Source organism: Hoplias malabaricus, chromosome 4 (genome assembly GCF_029633855.1).
Source record: "Hoplias malabaricus isolate fHopMal1 chromosome 4, fHopMal1.hap1, whole genome shotgun sequence".
NCBI lineage: Eukaryota > Metazoa > Chordata > Actinopteri > Characiformes > Erythrinidae > Hoplias > Hoplias malabaricus.
The window spans coordinates 26,956,092-26,973,225 of NC_089803.1; the positions used below are offsets into that span (position 1 = coordinate 26,956,092).

Sequence of the window (17,134 nt, forward strand, 5' to 3'; positions counted from 1 at the left end):
CATATGATTTCGCAAATGTCTTGGGGGCACTGTTGGTCCATGCTGTTCCGGCTGGGTTGAATTCAGATGTTTTGAGAACAACATTAGCGGCATATGGCGATTTCCTGATAAGATTAAGTCCGAAGCTGAGGGTGATAGATGCTCCTGGGGGTCTTGGGTCTCCCCAAGTGGTAAGCTTATGACTCAGTTCCCAGGCTCCGTTTGAGTTATCTTTTGGGTTTAATGGCGTTTCTGGACATCATGTCAGTGTGAGCTTCTCCAGTCTCTGAGAGAAAAGGGGGTTTTATAGACTTTCAATCTTCAACAGACTCTGTGTATGTGTGTGTGTGGGGGGGTGCGGGAAGGGGGGTTCACAATGTCTCCTGACACACACTGCTGTGGAATGTGGCATTCTGTTTTCTTCTTTTATATAAAAAAGGAGAGTCTTAAAAAGGTTCAGCATACCTGGGCCTTCCTCCACTACACTGCGGACCCTCATCCTGACTCCTCTGCTGCTGTGCTCCTCCCACCCTCCGGCTTCCAGTTTATACTCTTTTCAGATGCTGCTGTGGACTATCATACCGTACCTTCCCCTGTGCTGCCTTGCTGCTCACACTCTACAGCTTCTAGCTTCTGCTCTGTTTTCAGGTGCTTCGGTGGACCTTCACACCTCCCCACTTATTGCTTCTGCATTACTCCCTGTCTCTGACTTTCCAGCTCATCGTGCTGTTACAGGCCATGTCCTAATCCTTTCTCCTTTTCAGCTGTCCCACACCCCACCTCTTCCTTTACAGTGCACCCTCTCTCCTAATGTATAATATCTTCATCCTAATCCCCTTCCCCTTGCGGTTTCGTTTTATCCTGTCTTTTTCTTTACAGCCGTCCACTCATGCACTATATGCCACCTCAAATTCAATTCACCTTCTTACATGCTGCCTCTTCTCTGGCCCCTGTTTTTCATTACCATCTAGGCATTTTCACTATATTTGAGTCAACTTTCTACCTTGCCCCCTTGCTTGAGCTCCTCAGCTCCTTTGGATTTTGTCTCTTTCAGAGTTTTCTCCCGCATGACAAACTGCCTTCACTCTATCTTGCCATTCCTGTGGTGTGGACCCTTTTTGGGCTTCTTATTTGGCCTCATCTGTCATCCCTCTATGCCATTGGAAAGGCACCACCAGGGCACACTTGCCAACAAAGGACATCTCGCTTTATTAATGCTTCCTCTCTGTAGTACTTGACTTCAAAGCTGCTACCAATCCACTTTCCACCTATTGTTGCCAGCCTCAGCCCCCTCACCATTACCCAACCACCATCAATTACACTGGACTTAGCAACACTGTCCAATGCTTCCAGTATGATGCACTATCATGCTGGCCCCAGATTAATGTCACTTACACTGTAGCTTAATGGCTTAAATTTAGCTGGTAATACTTTAAAATTCTATTATTAGTTGATCAATTTGATCGATCGATTGATTGATTTCGGCCAAGGCGATGATCTTGGCCATCTTAAGACCAACTCTGACTCTATTGCATTTCACTATCATTTCCCCTTTACTGCTGTGGCATTTGAATACTCAATACTCAGTCACGCTAGAATTTCTGTCATAATTAATAAAGGACATTCAACTTACTCAACCTAATGCTATTTCTCTATCGTCTCACATGACACTCAGTCATGCAACAGTTTATTAAAAGTAGTTCATTCATAGACTCACTAACCCCTTTCATTTACATACGCACGATCCAGGACACCAATCAAACCCTTCACCAGAGTACCTGAACCTGTCCATTCTGTAGCACTTAATGACCAGCATTCCTGTACATTTTTGGGGGTCCGGCTTCATACGTATTCATAAGCCATCATGAACTCCTCCCCAAAGATTTCTGAGTTCACCTTCCTGTTTCAGCCTCTACGGGCATGGTCTGTACTAGCAAATACTGTAATACCAGTTTGAAATAAGTGTATTATTTTAAATTGTTCATTAATTACAGTAAGACCTGAAGTGAAAGAATCTTGTCTAAAAGTCTCGTCCTCATTACATATGTCCAGTCAAAATGTCATAGAATGAATTGCTTATTTAGGACTCATTATTGTCTTACAATCTAATAATTTGTTAATATTATTGTTAATGTATATTTTATTATCTAATGTGATTTTCAAATAATTAATTTGATTCAAAATCAATATTATTTGATTTTTTTATATTTTTTTGATTATTTGATATTATTATTAATAAACCAGTTGTGTGATAAAACCAATCCTTGGTTATTGGTATGTGCACCAAGTGTAGTTCAGATTCAATTTCAGAGCCAAAAACCTACAGAGGGACAATTAGCATAATTCATTAATAATAATTATTCATTCATTATCTGTAACAGCTTATCCAGTTCAGGGTTGCGGTGGGTCCAGAGCCTACCTGGAATCATTGGGCGCAAGGCAGGAATACACCCTGGAGGGGGCGTCAGTCCTTCACAGGGCAACACAGACACACACACACATTCACTCACACCTACGGACACTTTTAAGTCACCAATCCACCTACCAACATGTGTTTTTGGACTGTGGGAGGAAACCGGAGCACCCGGAGGAAACCCACGCAGACACGGGGAGAACACACCAACTCCTCATAGACAGTCACCCGGAATGGGAATCGAACCCACAACCTCCAGGCCCCTGGATCTGTGTGACTGCGACACTACCTGCTGCACCATAATTATTTTATTTTAATAATTATTTTAAATTATTAATAATACATAATTCCAGCTAATTCTGCTATATAATATGTAAAGTCACCTAACATGATGACCTACTTGTCTAAGCTAAAATTAGACAGGTAAACAAAATACATATTATTTAATGGCTCCCAAACATGGAATTAATTAATTATCATTGACTCCGCTATGTAGTATTTATGCCACCGCAATATGTGCATAATATTTCCACTACACAACATAATGGATTTTACAGTCAGTCCACCTGTAACGTCTTACAAAATATGAAAGGCAAAGTTCATGTGGCTGCTGCCGCTCCTTTTACGTGATAACGGCCACAGCACCCTCTTAAATAAACATGCAGCTAGGGTTCAGTTTGTTACTCAGAGCCAAGACATGATCGCGATGTACTTACTGCTGTGGGGTTTGATAGGAGCAGCTCTCCTTAACCCAGTGACAGGAGAAGACTATGGTAAGAATCTGCGGTAGTAAAACTTTAAATGATGTGGGTTTTTAGTAACACTGAAATTTTAGTTGACTTTAAGACTGTTTAAAATTCAAAAGGAAAGAAACTGAGCTTTGGCACACAGTGGAATTGAAGGCTTTAATGCCTGAAATTCACAGAAAGAGAGTTTAATAAAGGGTTGTCAGATTTTCTGATAATATTTTCTAGAACAATAATACATTAATTGAATGCACTCTTTTGTGCTGTACTGGGTAATTCTTTTTTATTCATTTTTGTGTGACAGGACCTGTTGTTCAGACAAAGTTAGGGGCTCTAAAAGGGCAGTATATGACAGTAAAAGGGAAAGATACAGTCATCCACAGCTATTTGGGTGTGCCATTTGCAAAGCCCCCAGTGGGTCAACTGAGACTCACCCCGCCACAAACTGCAGAAGCATGGGACGGAGTGAGGGATGCCACACAGCATCCGCACATGTAAGGAAAAAAAGTCGTATTCCACTGAATGTGTACATGCTGTTCAGTAACCTGTAGTGTATATGAAGCTGTTCTTTGTTTAGTCAATGTAAATTTCAAATAACCTACAATCTCAGGTCAAAAAAACAACCAATGACAGCATTCAACCATGATAAGAGTACAGTGGGATCATTTTGATTCAGAAAAATCAGACATAAAACGTTTCTTGGTTTGTTGACATTTGTTTTAGATGCATTCAAGACAGACCACTACTTGTGCAACTTGTACAAAACATTCTTATGAACACGGAAGTTCCAGAGATGTCTGAAGACTGCCTCTACCTCAACATTTTCACGCCTTCTAAACCTGGCGAAGACAGTAAATTACCTGTAAGTCACTGGGAACATTTTAATTGTGTTCACAATTTAGTATAAAAATTATATGTACAGTCTTCTTGATATTACAGTATCTTTTGCATAAGTTGTAATATTATTTTATTTATATTTATATTTTTAGTAATAAAACTTATGCTCTACAATAATAACAAAATTAAAATGTTGACTAATAACTTCATATACATTCAGATCCAGAATTATTTCAAAAGTGACACAATTTTAATAATTTAGCTTTTGTGCACTACCATAACCAATTTGAAACAAAGAAACCAAATTGTGTTTTTGTTTTTACATAGACCCTCCATTTTTCACAGGTTTAAAATTAATTGGACAGTTGTCTAAAACTTCTAGAGTTGATTCCCAATGTTAAATTTGCATTTGTTTTCTAGTCGTGGGATGTCTTAATACACCATCCAGAGTGATGTTATGCAAGTGCTGGAATTCATTATTAGTCAAATTTGATAGATTGCAGAAACTGTAGGAGTAGCCAGGTTTAATACATTCTTACAAAGATAAATGTGCTGTCAAACTCAGAAACATCAAAACCCCCTAAAAGACCATGAAATGCAACTACATGGATGATCGCATAATTCTTTCCTTGGTAAAGAGACACCACTTCACTATATCCAGCCAATTAAGGAACACCTCAGGGAGGTTGGCATATTATTGTTAAAGTCAGCTAGCAAGAAGCATTTCCAGAGGCATTAACACAGAAGGTGTAGTTAAGATGCAAACCAATATTAACACCAAAGTAAATTCAGGCCAAATTTTCTTTATTGACTGGTCAAAATGGCCCTTACATTTTGTATAGAATCAGTATAAAAGTAACAGACTCATTAAAAGCATTTACTAGGTCACACATCTCCTTATTTATGTCATTAAATACCTAATATATTTATTTGCATACATTTTTCTAGACAAAATGCTCATGCACCCTCTATATAAGTTTTTTATTTTTACATATTTAAATAAAATACTATGTTTAATATTTATATAATTCATAAGGCCATATAATTTGATTTCAATTAAAAAGAATGCCATTATTTATTAATAATTGAACAACTCCTCTGTTAGGAAATTTAAACAGTAATTTTCATTCATTTTCACAGTACCATTATCCTCAGTCAAAAACAGATATTGTATTTCTTTAACAAAATTGTATAAAAAATGTAATATTTTAACTCAAGCTCTTGTGAAATACAGTTTTTTTTTAATTGCTGGTGTCTCACAGGTCATGGTGTGGATCCATGGTGGAGCATTAACCATAGGTTCGGCCTCCATGCAAGATGGAAGTGTGCTGGCAGCCTATCAGAATGTTGTTGTTGTTGTGATACAGTACAGGCTTGGGTTACTTGGATTTTTCAGGTAAATTAAGAAAAATTGTACAGAAATCTACCTCGTGAGATTTTACACTTGAGTGATTCATTTCAGTTGAAGAGTACATTTGAAGAAGGGATTATTCTGAGTCTGAACTGGCTGAATAGATCATTCTCCTTTTAGCACAGGGGATGAACACGCTCCAGGAAACTATGGTCTCCTGGACCAAGTGGCCGCACTTCAGTGGGTCCAGGAGCACATCAACAGCTTTGGGGGAGATCCAGGTTCAGTCACCATCTTTGGGGAGTCTGCAGGAGGATTCAGTGTGTCTTTACTGGTAAGGAACTAAAAGATTTTGAATTAAAGTAAACTCTAAAGGACACAATAACATATTGCCTCTCAGATATATTCATTTATTTTTGGAATGTTTTACGTTTTATTACCTGTCTTTGTACAGATTCTTTCACCATTATCCACTGGTCTCTTTCACTACGCCATAGCAGAGAGTGGCACTGCAGCAATGGATGCTCTACTGACCTCCAACCCTTTACCTGTAGCTCAGGTGAAGAGCATATGTTCTTTAGTGACCACACACTATGATGTGACCATAATACTTCAAGATGTTTTTTTCCAGAATATAGAATACAAAACATATTTCTTTTACCTGCTCATAAATTATGTCAAATATGTTTCTCTTTAGCATCTGGCTAATGTTTCTGGCTGTGACATCTCTTGTACGAAGAAAATGGTTGACTGTATTATGCAGTTGTCAGAGGAGGAGCTTCAGAGGACTGCACAAGCAGTGAGTTTCTGATAAGTACTGTATAGTTTTATGGTTAATTATAGTTCTCCTAAAACCTATATGCAACCTATAAGCTGTTAAATATTCTGAATTACTTTTGTTTCTTTTGTTTTTCAGGAAGAACTGTTCTCTGTGCAAGTGACAAAAGATGGACAATTCCTTCTCAAATCTGTGTATGAACTTCTTAAAAATAGACAGTTCAACAAAGTGCCACTTATTACAGGTGTTAATGATGATGAAGGTGGACATGGATTTATTGCTGTGAGTGAATGATTACTTGAGTATGTCAAACATGTTACTGTGAAAATAGTACACGGAATAAAATGTGTTCTATGTTAAATATTATTTTATAAAAGGCATTATAAACGAAAATTAAAAAAAAAAAAATCTGCAGTACTTTGCTTCACCAGAATGGACCACTGGCATAAACAGAGAGGAAATCATGTCATTGATGTCTTTCTTTTTTCCTGATGTAAGTAAAACTATAAATCTATATTGTTGCTGAATACTTATGAATACTGCTGAATATATATTAATTTGACTGTCCTTGCATTTCCTCCAGCCCAGTGAGAAATGGATTCATGAAGTAGTGGTGAATGAGTACATAGGCTCCACAGATGATCCAATCAAAATCCGAGATGGTTTAAGAGAGATGTATGGGGACTTCGTCTTTAATATTCCTGCTCGCAAAGTGGCAAATTACCACAAAGGTAAAATAAATCCATACATTTCTCGGGTACAGTGGGTAAATAATAACTGATTTGTGACAATGTTAATCGTCTTATGCAATATTTTCTTTGTTTGTTTTTATCAATTAGATTCTGGTGCACCCGTATATCTGTACGAGTTCCAGCATACTTATAACGAGCTCAAGAAAAGGAGACCCAGCTTTGTTGGGAGTGACCATGGAGATGAAATTCATTTTGTTCTTGGCAGCTGCTTTTGCTACAATGAACCTCCTGGTAAGATGATGATGATGATGATGATGACACATCTCTAGGATCCTAGCATTGTGTTTTCAATTCCTGCCACATGTCACTGTCTGAGAGCAGTTTTTGGTGTGTGTGAGTGTATGTGTGTATGTGTGTGTGTCTCCTCCAGGTGCTCTAGTTTCCTGCCACACTACAAAAACACACATTGATAGGTGGATTGTATAGTCAAAAGTGTCCATAGGTGTGAGGGTGTGATGCCCTGTGATGAACTGGTGCTTGGTCCAGGGTGTGTTCCTGCCTCTAAACATAATAATAATAATAATAATAATAATAATAATAATAATAATAATAATGTAATATTTTATTTCATTACAGTGATGATCTTTAAACATAATGCTTTGAAACTCAATATATCTAGGTGCCAGGTAATTTCAGTTATAATATATATTTTTTAAATTTATATTTAATTAATTAATTAATCTTAATGAAAAATGTCACTTTACTTAGAGGGACACATATTGCAGTAATTAATGGTTACGTAAGAGGAATTTAATAAGTAATTAATGGTTACGTACCAGTAAGTAAATAAGCAATTACGTGTTAAGGAAGAGAAATGTATTATTTTGAAATAATTCATGGTGAAAATGTAAATAAAGGAATTGTTATTATTTATCAAAGTAGGAACTATTCTACTTTGATAAACTATTATCTACTAATTCATAAAACTTTTGTACAAGTGGAGATTAGAGCATAAAGCTTGAAAGAGCACCTTAAGACATGTCCATGCTCAAAGCATGTCCAGCAGTGAATGAATGAATGAACTTAACACTATTATAGCGCCTTTCTAGATACTTAAGGACGCTTTTACAGTTAAAACTCTACACAACACACTTTACAGTCAATATTCGACCAACACACACCAGGGAGAAGCAGCAGCCAATTTGCACACAGCGTCCTCTCTACCAGAAGTGACCGTCCACCTGGAGGACTGCATCGGCCACTACAGATTCACCCAGCATAGAGTGTCAATCCATATCTGGGCATTCACACATTCATTCACAAATATTCATACATGCAAACACACCCATTCATTCAAACCAGAGCAGTTTACAGCAGCCAATTTACCTGACCTCCATGTTTTTGGAATGTGGGAGGAAACTGGAGGCCCAGGAGGAGACCCACACAGATAGGAGGACAACATGGAAACTCCACCCAGATCGAGCCTTGAACCCAAGAGCCCAGGGCTGAGAGGCAAACGTGCTACCACCAAGCAATCTTGAAATTATTAAAGATAATAATAATACTTTTTGTTAGTTAATGACAACGCTTTACACTCAAACACTCAGTAATACCCAACACAAGTTTACAGATACACCAAAGATTCAATTGATGGATCACAAAATTATCAATGAATTTGTGTTTGATGAATAAGGACCAATGTGAAAAAACTGACACAGCTAAAAACTGTGGGGTAATTAATAGATAATTAGCAGGATTACTCTATAAGATACAGTATACACTAATATACTTAAGAATAAACTAATTAGTAGTATTTTTATTAATAATTAATGATTAATTAGAATAATTAATGGCATTGATGTATAACTACAATAAAGTTATTATGTTACTAATTTAAATGAATGAACATACTTACTAATTTATTAACAATGGGGTAAGTAGCAGTTAGTACACAGATAATGAGTTATTAAGATATCAGCTAACATCCTAATTACCAGTTTAATTAATTACTAATGCCTAGTAAATTAATCAATTGCTAAGTAACAGTTAATGCTTAGTAATAGAAAATGAAGAGTTAACTACTGAGTAAATAATGGGAAATTAATCATTATGCATTCTATAATTAATAATTAATAGCAAACATTAATAATTTTCTTCTGGATATATTTTCTGTCTCTCTTTCAGGTCAGTTCACAGAGGAAGAGAATGAACTGTGTAGAACAATGATGGCCTACTGGGGGAATTTTGCTCGCACTGGGTGAGTAATTATACAGTCTTCCAGATTTTAAAAGACAAGAAGCCACTTATGTCTCCAAACCTAAGCCAAATCACACTGTTTTTCTCTTCTTTTGGGCTTTAAATGAAAACTTTTTAAAACATCCCGTGTTTTACGGTGTACTTTCTCTATGTCTCCAGTGTAACATGCCACATTTTGGAGTGTACTTTCCTGGTACTAACAGTGTAACTTCTCCATAAGAATCTACGTTTTACAAAGTGGTTCCTATTTGTACTAAGATTTATGTACAGAAAGCAACAAGACAACTGGAGGCTTGGGTACTACAATGTAATTTATTTCTTTCATTTTTTAATATATAAATGTGTGTGTGTGTGTGTGTGTGTGTGTGTGTGTGTGTGTGTGTGTGTGTGTGTGTGTGTGTGTGTGTGTGTGTGTGTATGTACAGCAGCAGGTAGTGTCATCGTCACACAGCTCCAGGGTCCTGGGATTGTGGGTTGGAAAAAAGTTGGAATTGCTCAGTGATATGTACACTGTTAGTACAGTACAAAGTACAGTCTAAGGCACAACATATTACACTGCAAGTGGAGGAAAATACACTCTAAAACACGGGCTGTATTATAAAGTGTTACCAAGAAGGCATACAGTGAATTTAAACACCATCTCATTCCATAAAATGTGCCATAGTTTAAACATTTTTCCTGTGTGTTTGAGTGCAGGTCTCCAAATGGGCCAGGCCTGACACTATGGCCTGAGCATGGAACTGAGGCGGAGTATCTGGGCATTGGCCTGAAACAGAAACCTGGCAAAAACCTGAAGGGAAAGCACTACAAGTTTTTAACTGAGACTCTTCCCCACTTGAAACGAGAGAAAAAGGATGGTAATTTGTGTTTGTGGCCCTCTGCACTTGTTTTAGACAATTGCTGTTAAACTAGTTCTGCTTTCAAAATATATTTCACTTGCAAAAGTACAGTACTGTGTTTCACTGGATTTATATCACCATAGCTGAAGTAAAGATGCAGAGTAACACATTGTACATCTCAGAAACACTCAGACTTCCCTCTTCAGTCCAGACACAGGAAATACATTTAGTGTAGTGCTAATACTACATTCTTAGTTCTCATTGTTGCACTAGGTCTTTATCTCAGCAGTGTCTGTTTTATATATATTCTATATATTGTTTATATGAGCTGTGAGTCGTCAGGCAAGACATGAAGTACTTTTAGATTACATTTATGACATGTTGTGCTGTACTGCTTGATCTAAGCTTCATTTATCATCACATCATCATTTGATCTTGAGGCAAATATAGGTTAAAGATTTGAATGATTTAACATATCATAATTATAATAATTTTATTACCAGCTGATTTATTTATGTACATTTCTAACGTGAAATATCTCTGCTAGGACCTGTTGTGCAGACTAAATTAGGATCTCTAAAAGGGGAGTTTGTAACGGCTAAAGGAAAAGATACAGTGGTCCACAGTTATCTGGGGGTACCATTTGCAAAGCCCCCAGTGGGCTCTCTGAGATTCACCCCACCACAACCTGCAACAGCTTGGGAAGGAGTAAGAGATTCCACACAGCAGCCACACATGTAAGATATGCTAATTTAAGAGTTTTGAATTCTTATTTACGTTCACTTTTTATTTAATCACTTTCTTATTTCATTTTCATTGTAAGGTCACTCACTGGTGATTTATTATAAACAACCCGCATACAATGTTTAAAGAAGTGAAATTGTAGAAATGTAGATTATACATTAGTTGATTTCTGCTTGAGAGCACTGACCTATTGTTGCTGTCTCAACAAAAACAAGTATCTCCACTACTGTGGATGTTTAGGTTAATACAACATAAGTACACAGCAGCTGACTTTTAAACATTGTTTAAAAATGTAATGATGAATGGACCAATAGGAATGCTCCAAAATCACATGGAAGTAAATCTTTAAACATTGATTTCCACTGAAAGTCAAAAAGGTTTTTTACTTCTGCTGTAAATTTACTATTTTGGAGATACATGTTTTTCATTGGGTGGCACAGTGGTGCAACAGGTAGTGTCGCTGTCAAACCCCACTTTGGGTGACTGTCTGTGTGGGTTTCCTCCCACTGTCCATAAACACACGTTGGTAAGTGGACTGGCGACTCAAAAGGTTTAGAGTGTGTGAGTGAATTTGTGAGTGTGTGTTGCCCTATGATGGAATGGTGCCCCCTCCAGGGTGTGCTCCTGCCTTGTGCCCTCTGGACCCACTGCGATTCTTAACTGGATATGCGGTTACAGACAATGAATGAAGGTTTTTCATTGGCTAGCGACAGTATGTTGCATTTATTGATTTTCAAGATATCACTAGGTGCATGCTGTGGAAACACTTTTTTATTCAGCAGTGCAGTATTATGATATTCATCATCACAATATCCATGTTTTCAGGTGCATACAAAACAGGCAAGTAACAGTGGACCTATTTGCCAGTGTTACACTGAGTGTAGAAGTCCCTGACGTGTCAGAAGACTGCCTCTACCTTAATATTTACACTCCTGCAAAACCTGGTGAAAATGCCAACCTACCTGTAAGCTCCAAACCAGTTCTTCACCTCTGTTTTACTCACTTATCAAAACCACCCCAGCCGTGTTTACTCTACCTTTGTCCCTTCATGATGAATATGTCTAAAAAGAATGACCTTTTGTACTTACAAAGCTTGGGAAAAATTGTCTGAGTCATTACAGGTTGACAAAGTAATCTTTTTATTGCTTATATTCTTTAGGTCATGGTCTGGATTCATGGTGGGGGACTAAGTTTGGGCTCTGCTTCTGTTTATGATGGATCTGTTTTGTCTGCATACCAGAATGTTGTTGTTGTTCTGATCCAGTACAGACTGGGTCTGTTTGGATTCTTCAGGTAAAGCTGCAGCAGACACAGCAACAGAATTCTTAAATTACATATTTTAAACCTGTTATTGCTTTTAAATGAGACTTTTAAAAACTATATTGCATATTAAATTTGCATGTCCATCACATTTATTATTTTACAGCCCATTACCAGTGACAAATCCCATTTGTTTGTGCCACTACCATATCACATCATTATACTGCTGTTTATCTCCAGGCAAAATTAATACATTTTAATAAATATTAATTAAAATAAAATATTGGTGCTATCAAACAAGTTATGACATTCCAGCCACTTCATTACTTCTACCGACTACAGATTAGTATGTTTTACTTTAAAATACACTACTTTCTCCATGTAAGTACTGTTCCTTTTAGCACAGGGGATGAACACGCTTCAGGAAACTATGGTCTCCTGGACCAGGTGGCTGCACTTCAGTGGGTCCAGGAGCACATCCACAGCTTTGGAGGAAATCCTGGATCAGTCACCATTTTTGGAGAATCTGCAGGGGGTGCCAGTGTATCCTTTTTGGTGAGCAGTTCACGCATATTCATGTTGCTTTGATCAGAGATTCCTTTAAAAGGCAGAAATAAACTAATTTTATATTTGAAGTAAATCTAAAAACAAATGGTTCTGTGCATATAGAGAGTTGGTCTGGAGTTTTGTAGTTTAACTTTTATGTCTGTAACAGGCTGCTCTAGTCCAGATGTTATAATTGTATTTACACATTTTCTACTCACATTTATGAGCAATGTCCCTGAATTTATTCCTGTTTATTAGCAGTGCACTACATCACTTGTGACTGTCCTTTTTGTACTGTCTTTTTTTAGCTCCTTTCTCCATTGTCTGCTGGTCTCTTCCATCGTGCAATAGCAGAAAGTGGTTGTGCTACAATGAAAGGCATTGTAGCAGATCCCCTTCCAGTAGCCCAGGTCAACTTAAGCTCTTGTTCATGTTCATAATGTGCCCTTTCATTCTGGCAATTGTTGACATTTCTTTATGTATAATTTCAGCAAGTGGCTAATCTGTCAGGTTGTGACTTAAGTAGCACAAAGAAAATTGCTGAGTGTGTAAAGCAGTGGCCAACAGAGGATGTGATAAAGCTTTCAGAAGAGGTGAGAAATCTGAAGAGCCTTGTGTGAGTGAAAATAAAAGAGTTATTTATGTAGAAGAGATGGGTCTGGGAAAGAAATCCCACTCGCTATTGAAAACCATGATAAAAATGTCTCCATCTGACAAAACCAGTCCTGCTTTATGTATTGTGAATGTGAAAAAGTACTTTATCAACATACTGAAAAACTGTTTGTATATCTTTAGCAAGTGATGCTGCACTTTGTAGTGACAGAAGATAAAGTGTTTCTTCCTAAGCCTGTGGAGGAGCTTCTTCAGAACCAGGAATTCATTAAAGTACCACTCATCACTGGTGTGACTGATGATGAATTTGGTTGGTTGATGCCCAGTGTGAGTAAACATTGTATAATCATTTTTAACAATAATTATAAACAGTTGTAAGTTTATTGTATGTGGTGATCATTGTTTATTTGACACGGAACTGACCACGTTCCACCGAAACTTTATATTTGGATTAATCTTAGATATATAACATTTCTATTAGACTCCAGCAGTTTGTTGATAATCATCTGTTCCCAGTTTCTTGCACCTCCGGGATGGCATAATGGAATGGATAGAGAACAAGTCGTTTCCTCAATGGCAGCTTTTATTCCTGATGTAAGAACACAAATGAATGAATCAACAACCACAAACAAACTAATCACAAAGCTTCACATTAAACAAAATGTTCCCAATTGATTACGTTGTCTATATATTTTTTTTTTATTTCCACGCAGTAGTCCTTCTTTTGTTTTACTCAGCCTCTTATTTATGTTGAAATATGAAGTAAACATAATAAATTAGTGTCTCCTGTCCTTCCCTCTTTTCTGTGAAGCCTCAAAACCATTGGATCAATGAACTGATGGCAGATGAATACCTAGGCTCCACTGATGACCCCATCACAATTCGTGACAGTTACAGAGAGATGATGGCAGATTTGGTCTTTACCATTCCTGCTCTCAGATTAGCAAAATTCCATAAAGGTAACATTCAGTAATCAGAAATATTTCTTGAAATCAGAACTGAATCATAGTGATGCATTCACTTTGGTTGCTCTAGAAATCAGAGATTAAAAGGAAAGTTCTTTGACTTGCATACTTTGTATACCATCACCAACTTTATGTTCTCAGTAGTTTGAAAGTTGCAAAGCTCATAAATGTTGTTCTGTCAGCTGCTGGTGCACCAGTTTACCTGTATCAGTTCCAGCAGCCTCCCAGCATTATTCAGAGACCCAGCTTTGTTGGTGCTGATCACGGAGATGAACTTGTCTTTGTTTTCGGCCTGTGCTTTGGGAATGCTCACGTCAAAACAACTGGTAGGAAAATGTTACGTTTAATATCACCAGTTTTCACCAGTTCTAATCTGAGGTTTAGTCAGAGATACCAGCAAATTTGACAGTTTCAGTTATGGGATTAAATTGTAAAACAAATGCATATAGCTTTTTGGAAGTGATCATTTATTATAGAACAGTATGGGACTGGCTCCTTCTTTCTAATAATATACTTTAGTATTATAATGGGCAAAAAACAACACAAATCAAAATCCTAACCATGTCTATTTTCATTTTTAAATCTTTTGTTAGCTTCCTTCACAGAGAATGAAGAAGTACTGTGTAGAACTATGATGAACTACTGGGGAAACTTTGCTCGCACTGGGTGAGTAATGTAGATCATTTCAAAGCATTTACACATTTTAAGTGCCAAATCCAAGGACCACGACAAATATTGTTCTTCCAGAGACATTATGAAAGTGAATAATTCCCAATAGAGTCTGCAGATGCACTCTCTGCCACAATGACAGAAACGACAGAGTGGAACGGTTGTTTGGTTGTTTCAGCTTAATGGGTTGAGAGATTATAAAACGGTGTAATGGTGAGTTCTGGTGCTATACATGATGAATATTATTAGTGTAGCGATTTCTGATGCTATACAATGCAGCTAGAGAAATTCAACTGAATGTGCAGCAGAGCAGTAGCTTGCTATTTTTGCAAAAGAATAATTAAATAATAATTTTTTTAAAATACAATTTGAATCTAGATTTATGATACCATAAATTTAGTAGACATGAGCACTTTGTAGTGTGCTGCCTCACTCTCTCTTGGTAGGCTTGAACATGCCTGGATCACATGTGTGTTATGTATATCTTTACAGTCCAAAACCCCTAGCAATAAAGCAGATTTGTTTTGTTAAACTTGAGTCTTTTTTTTGAGCTTGTACTTTCAACAATGAGTATGACAAAGCTAACCTCCATTCAGTTGCAGTCTTATAGCCCAACAGTAAGTGGTCTCTCTCTGCTCATCAGAGTGACAGGATTTACTTGTGGTTAATTTTCTAAATCCCTGTGTCATTACCGAAATTCATAAGGTACAAAGCTGTTTTTATTTTGTGTAATTTTCAAATCCTTGTACCAAATTGTGGTTAAATGAGATTTATTTATTTTTATTTCAAATATGAGGTAAAACAGTACTAAGTCTTTATTTATTATTATTTAGTACTGTTTATTAAACCACAATTCTGAAAACTTTTAAAGATTTTTCATATTAAAATGTTATGAAAAACAAACTTGAACTAAAATAAAACTTACTTTAAAATAAATAATAATACAAAAAGACATTAGACACCAGATGATATACTGCTTAAATCAGTGTAGTCTTTCACACCAGCCATGCACATGAAGCACAAGTGTATTCCTCAACAGACACAGTGTAATTCAGTTTCCGTAGCAAAGAGTGCACTGACATCATGAATAGGCTGCCAGCGCATGTGAGGCAGAGAGTGCAGCCAGACCCTTCTCAATAATTCTAAACTTTCCAAACAAAGTGAGTCCACTACATTGTGCCATTGGTTTGGTGCCATAACTGTGGTGTTTTGTCTTATTGATGGCAGATCTCCAAATGGGCCAGGCCTGACACCATGGCCTGAATATGGTTCTGAAGTTGAATATCTGGGTATTGGGCTGGAGCAGAAAGCTGGCAAGAACCTGAAAGCTGAGCGTTTCATCTTCATGACAGAGAAGCTTCCAGAGCTGATCCGTTCAGCTCAGGAGAAGAGGGAGCATAGTGAGCTGTAGATGTCAGTGTAGATACTTATTATTATTATTATTCATAGAGTCAAGAACTAAATGCTGAGCAATCTTTGAAAACAAAATTGAATTTTTATTTTAAATGAATGAATAAATAAATAAATCTGGAGTGTGTTCATTATTAGTAGTTCATGTAAACTGGGGTCTGAGTTAGCATTTCTATCAGAAGGGCACAGAGGCCTATTTTATTAAGCCCAAAATGAATCTATTTTATCAGACTTTATCAAATTAAACCTAAAGACTAGTATATCATAAGACTATTATAAACAGGATTTTTCAGATAACCTATGTCCCAAAGAGACACTAATCCATACCAATTTCCCTGGCCTCACATTTGTTTGAGACAAGTTGACTTTAATCTGATTTTATCTTTTTATTTATGGCAATATATGTGACTCTGAAGAATTACTGTTCTCACAGCAAAACAAATTCCCCCTTCAGTTTGTGTAATATATATTATTTATATTTTGTTTTAATCCTTAAAGGTGGAATCTCAGTAAGAAGCTGACTAGGCTTTTATGATTTAAGTATGATTGAAAATTCCCAGAGAAGCTCCATTGCAACTCAAGCTGTTTAGTTTTGCAGCACGTTCATGTAAAGTTAACAGTCTCTCACATTTGGAATCAGTTCCACCTTAAGAAAACAACAATGAAGTTAATGGAATCAGAGACAGAGATGGAAAGTTGAGTCTGGGGATGGAGGGCCTTCTCTTCCCCTTCCACAGTCTTATACACAAGCATTAACATCCCTGGATCATTTTACAGCATGCAAAGAGACAAGAGAGGTAGCAAATTGTTAGGAAACATTCTCTGAATTATATTAAAAGTGTATTGGATTACAATAGTGAATATCACCTAAAGAAGACTGCTTTGGTTTTCCCTGTTCATAAGCCAATTGTTAATAACTGTCAACAGTTCTTAATATAGTTGACCAGAAACAGCAATTTAGACACAAGCATGGTGACATATTACTTTAATTTATTGGGAAGAGAAGAACACATCTGCTTCAAAGCTCCCTGAAGTTG

At 37.0% G+C, this 17,134-nt stretch overlaps 1 protein-coding gene across 1 annotated transcript in view; it reads left to right on the plus strand.

The window, feature by feature from the left end:
• The window catches only part of LOC136695001 (uncharacterized), a 37,079-nt gene extending 20,968 nt beyond the window's left edge, over nt 1–16,111 (plus strand). Inside the window, exons 2-26 of the mRNA XM_066668815.1 lie at nt 263–280; nt 3,443–3,632; nt 3,862–4,000; nt 5,238–5,371; nt 5,507–5,660; nt 5,781–5,885; nt 6,024–6,125; nt 6,243–6,386; nt 6,520–6,597; nt 6,688–6,835; nt 6,944–7,087; nt 8,981–9,053; nt 9,749–9,909; nt 10,439–10,628; nt 11,461–11,599; nt 11,795–11,928; nt 12,297–12,450; nt 12,750–12,851; nt 12,933–13,034; nt 13,237–13,380; nt 13,570–13,647; nt 13,865–14,012; nt 14,201–14,344; nt 14,612–14,684; nt 15,915–16,111. Coding sequence (XP_066524912.1) covers nt 263–280; nt 3,443–3,632; nt 3,862–4,000; nt 5,238–5,371; nt 5,507–5,660; nt 5,781–5,885; nt 6,024–6,125; nt 6,243–6,386; nt 6,520–6,597; nt 6,688–6,835; nt 6,944–7,087; nt 8,981–9,053; nt 9,749–9,909; nt 10,439–10,628; nt 11,461–11,599; nt 11,795–11,928; nt 12,297–12,450; nt 12,750–12,851; nt 12,933–13,034; nt 13,237–13,380; nt 13,570–13,647; nt 13,865–14,012; nt 14,201–14,344; nt 14,612–14,684; nt 15,915–16,098 — 3,182 coding nt within the window. The 3' untranslated portion in view covers nt 16,099–16,111. The remainder of the gene's footprint in view (nt 1–262; nt 281–3,442; nt 3,633–3,861; nt 4,001–5,237; nt 5,372–5,506; nt 5,661–5,780; nt 5,886–6,023; nt 6,126–6,242; nt 6,387–6,519; nt 6,598–6,687; nt 6,836–6,943; nt 7,088–8,980; nt 9,054–9,748; nt 9,910–10,438; nt 10,629–11,460; nt 11,600–11,794; nt 11,929–12,296; nt 12,451–12,749; nt 12,852–12,932; nt 13,035–13,236; nt 13,381–13,569; nt 13,648–13,864; nt 14,013–14,200; nt 14,345–14,611; nt 14,685–15,914) is intronic.
• Nucleotides 16,112–17,134: the final 1,023 nt, after the last annotated feature.